Source organism: Sinocyclocheilus grahami, unplaced genomic scaffold, assembly GCF_001515645.1.
Source record: "Sinocyclocheilus grahami isolate Dianchi unplaced genomic scaffold, SAMN03320097.WGS_v1.1 scaffold36.1, whole genome shotgun sequence".
Classification (NCBI taxonomy): domain Eukaryota; kingdom Metazoa; phylum Chordata; class Actinopteri; order Cypriniformes; family Cyprinidae; genus Sinocyclocheilus; species Sinocyclocheilus grahami.
Genome location: NW_015505215.1, coordinates 1,590,494 through 1,593,932, shown reverse-complemented (window position 1 = coordinate 1,593,932; position 3,439 = coordinate 1,590,494). Strand labels below are relative to the sequence as shown.

The 3,439-nt window shown below is 36.9% G+C and overlaps 1 protein-coding gene across 1 annotated transcript in view; it reads right to left on the bottom strand.

Annotated features, from left to right (window-relative positions):
* Nucleotides 1-2,081, bottom strand: part of gfra1b (gdnf family receptor alpha 1b) — a 30,063-nt gene extending 27,982 nt beyond the window's left edge. The window contains exons 1-3 of the mRNA XM_016267123.1: nucleotides 1,830-2,081; nucleotides 1,111-1,419; nucleotides 822-905 (exon numbers count right to left, since the gene is read on the bottom strand). Coding sequence (XP_016122609.1) covers nucleotides 822-905; nucleotides 1,111-1,419; nucleotides 1,830-1,890 — 454 coding nt within the window. The 5' untranslated portion in view covers nucleotides 1,891-2,081. The remainder of the gene's footprint in view (nucleotides 1-821; nucleotides 906-1,110; nucleotides 1,420-1,829) is intronic.
* Nucleotides 2,082-3,439: the final 1,358 nt, after the last annotated feature.

The following is a 3,439-nucleotide window of genomic DNA, read 5'->3' as shown; positions in this document are numbered from 1 at the left end:
CTGAAGCGAGACACAGGAAACAGAAATACTGCAAAATAATAATAATAACGAGACGAAATAATGTTATAACATTTCGTTTCGTCTCGTTTTGGTCAACGAAAATGAAGAGACATTTTAGCATAGTTTTTATTTTGTAAGCCACATTTCGTCTCGTTTTTATTCGTCAACGATATTGCATTGTACATTTAATTATCGTCATCGTCACATGACCAGCATTTTCGTCTCGTTTCGTCTTCGTCACGTGATAAAGGTTCGTTGACGACTATATTTAGTCATAATTTTCGTTGACGAAAGCAACACTAGTTCGACGTGTTGTTCGTTCAGAGATGGTATTCTGCATACCTTGGTTGTAACGAGTGGTTATTTGAGTTACTGTTGCCTTTCTATCATCTCTAACCAGTCTGCCCATTCTCCTCTGACCTCTGACATCAACAAGGCATTTTCATCCACACAACGGATCACTGGATATTTTCTCTTTTTCGGATCATTCTCTGTAAATCCCAGTAGATCAGCAGTTTTTGAAATACTCAGACCAGCCCGTCTGGCACCAACAACCATTCCACGTTCAAAGTCACTTAAATCCCCTTTCTTCCCCATTCTGATGCTCAGTTTAAACTTCAGCAAGTCGTCTTCACCACATTTAGATGCCTAAATGCATTGAGTTGCTGCCATGCGATTGGCTGATTAGCAATTTGTGTTACCAAACAATTGAACAGGTGTACCTAATAAAGTGGCCGGTGAGTGTGTGATGTATATATATATATATATATATATATATATATATATATATATATATATATATATATTATCATAAGACTTACCTGATATTATTGGAGCCAGACGAAAAATATCAGACAAACGGCTGTTGACTGGCTCATATGGCGAGTCCTCTAGCAAGTCATTGGCTGGAAGATAAACACCAGCAAAGTACCAGTAAGAAATAGTAATTTTGCAAGAACCCAAACTGTTACATGTATCATTCTTAGAACCAGCACTTTTGAACTTTTGTTTTAGGTTATAAAAGCTCTGAATGCATTTCCAAGACTTAAAGTGGTCTACAAGGCATGATCATTTCTCATATTGGATTCTGTTCATCCTGGATCTGATTACCCTGTAAACTTTGGTATATACTCCAGAAGATGCGCAGACAGTTTTTCTCTTTCTTCATTCCTCTCCTACACTTGCAGTCGTATAGAGGACTTTGCTTCATGGACTCTATGGCGTTCCGGCACTCGTCCTGCGCCTCGGGTTCAGCCAGCATGCTGAAGTTACCGGCTCTCCCGGCCACACACTGTCTCATGGTTCGGTACTTAGTGCTGCAGCCATACTTTGCCAAACACTGTTCATGCGCCCTAACGCAGTCCAGCCGAACCGACCGAGACTGTGTGATCGCATCTGCCTTTGAGAAGTGCATTAAATCTGTGCAGGGAAAAGAAAAAATTACAGATGTGAATAAGACAGAATGGCGAAATTGTCTGGCACATCATTACCACGATTTTCTAATGTTCATAATTAAGGTGATATCACTTACCTTGTTACTTTAGTGGACCCAATTCAAACAAATAGAGACAACTTATATGATAAAAGACAAAACACTTAACATTTTATTTTATTTCCTATTAATTCCTGCTACATATAAAATGTCTCAAGTAATGATTAGGATTTAGAAATAATAATAATAATAATAATAATAATAATAATAATAATATGAACAATCAACCTAATCATAAAATAAAAAAAATGTATACATGCTTCTGAATTACATATGTGTCTAGTTGATACAGATGTAACGCGCAAACAAACACTGGAACACATGCATCTCAACTTACCAAGAACAGGCAACATTATCCAAAAAGTTGCGAATATCATCGTCGCTTTATTCAGATCCATTCAGCGAGCAGAGAAACTGGTTAAATACGATATAGAACAATTTCCACAATAAATCCATTGCGCGCCAGCTGCGCACTGGTGAGGAACAAGTGATCAGACATCATATACACATCCGGACAGACTCCAACAAGCGCTCAGTGCTGCTCTGATGGACACACCCCACGAGAACAGAATAAAAAACAATATTGAGAGTTCCGATATTACGATAAAAACACTAATATCACGACACTGCGTTATATTCAACCTTTTGATATCTTGTCATATCTTCAGCAATCGTTCAAAACAACGGGTTGTCTTAAAAAAAATGTAGGCTATGAACATAAATTAACATTCCAAAATTATTAAAAGTTCATGTCAATCCACATCAACTGTCAAAGTGTGTTGTTGCTTGCTCAGTTGACCGAATATGTATGTAAGGTCGAAGTACGCGCACTATGTGTAAAGATACTGCGCATGTGCTCGGATCTCTGGAGAAGGTCGGTCCTTTTGGCTCAGTTGGACAGTGAATGTTCGCTGGTTAGGCACCATTAAGCACTTTACTTAATAAGAATATCCAAAGACTGTCCGAGCATAAATGGAATCCACTTTGCGATCCACATCACTGTCGACGTTTTTAAAAAAAAACATTTCTGTCAGGGCTTTTTTTTTTCTCCCTTGACCACTTTTAGTTGAGGTTCGTCTCGCGGACACATAATTTTTATTATGAGTTTCTAGACGTTGTAAACAAAATACTAAACATTTTGTGAGTTTTTTTTAAATATGTAAATCTATAATAACGTGATAAATATTTATGGTTATTGTACTGTCGTTGTAAACACCGATAGGCTACAGACAACGATTAAGTGGTACTATGGTTTACCTCAGGAGAACGCGTCTGTTTAGTGCACTCTAACCAGGCTTAACTTGTAATCCAAAGTTTTGCGGTTACTCAAACGTTGTCTGCAAATGCTGTTGAAACATAGCCTATACTTATGTGTAAAAGAATACACACTTTCAAGAGCGCCTGCCTTTTTAACCTCCTCAGGTTTTGCCCACTTAAGAGCAAGTATGACGTCAATAAAGTTTGCTTAAAGACAGTCCATATTGAAGCAATCACATTTATTAAGCTTATCGTATGATCAAAAAACCTTTCATGAAGTTTTATTTCTTACTTGATGGCATGGAGGAATTTAGAGCATGAGCGCCACCTGTTTACTGAAGAATAGTATGACAGCTGCCCTTTCAAATCAACGCAGTAGAAGCATACGCATACAATTACACGGCCAACAGTTGCATTTAGAATAAATTAGAAAAATAATCATATCTTTGTTTAAATGTATACCTATGTATAAAATGTCTCAAAATGGATTAAACAACGAAATCATGTAAAATATTGTAATGAATCAATAAACAAGTAAAACAAAAGCATATACATTTCCAGACATAATAGCCTACATCTGCCATGTTGCCATTGTGACTTTATTATTTTCTTTTATTTCTCTGATTGATCCATAAATGTTGATCCAATCATGTTTCCTTTGTGTATATCGTATACTGATTGCCCTTCACT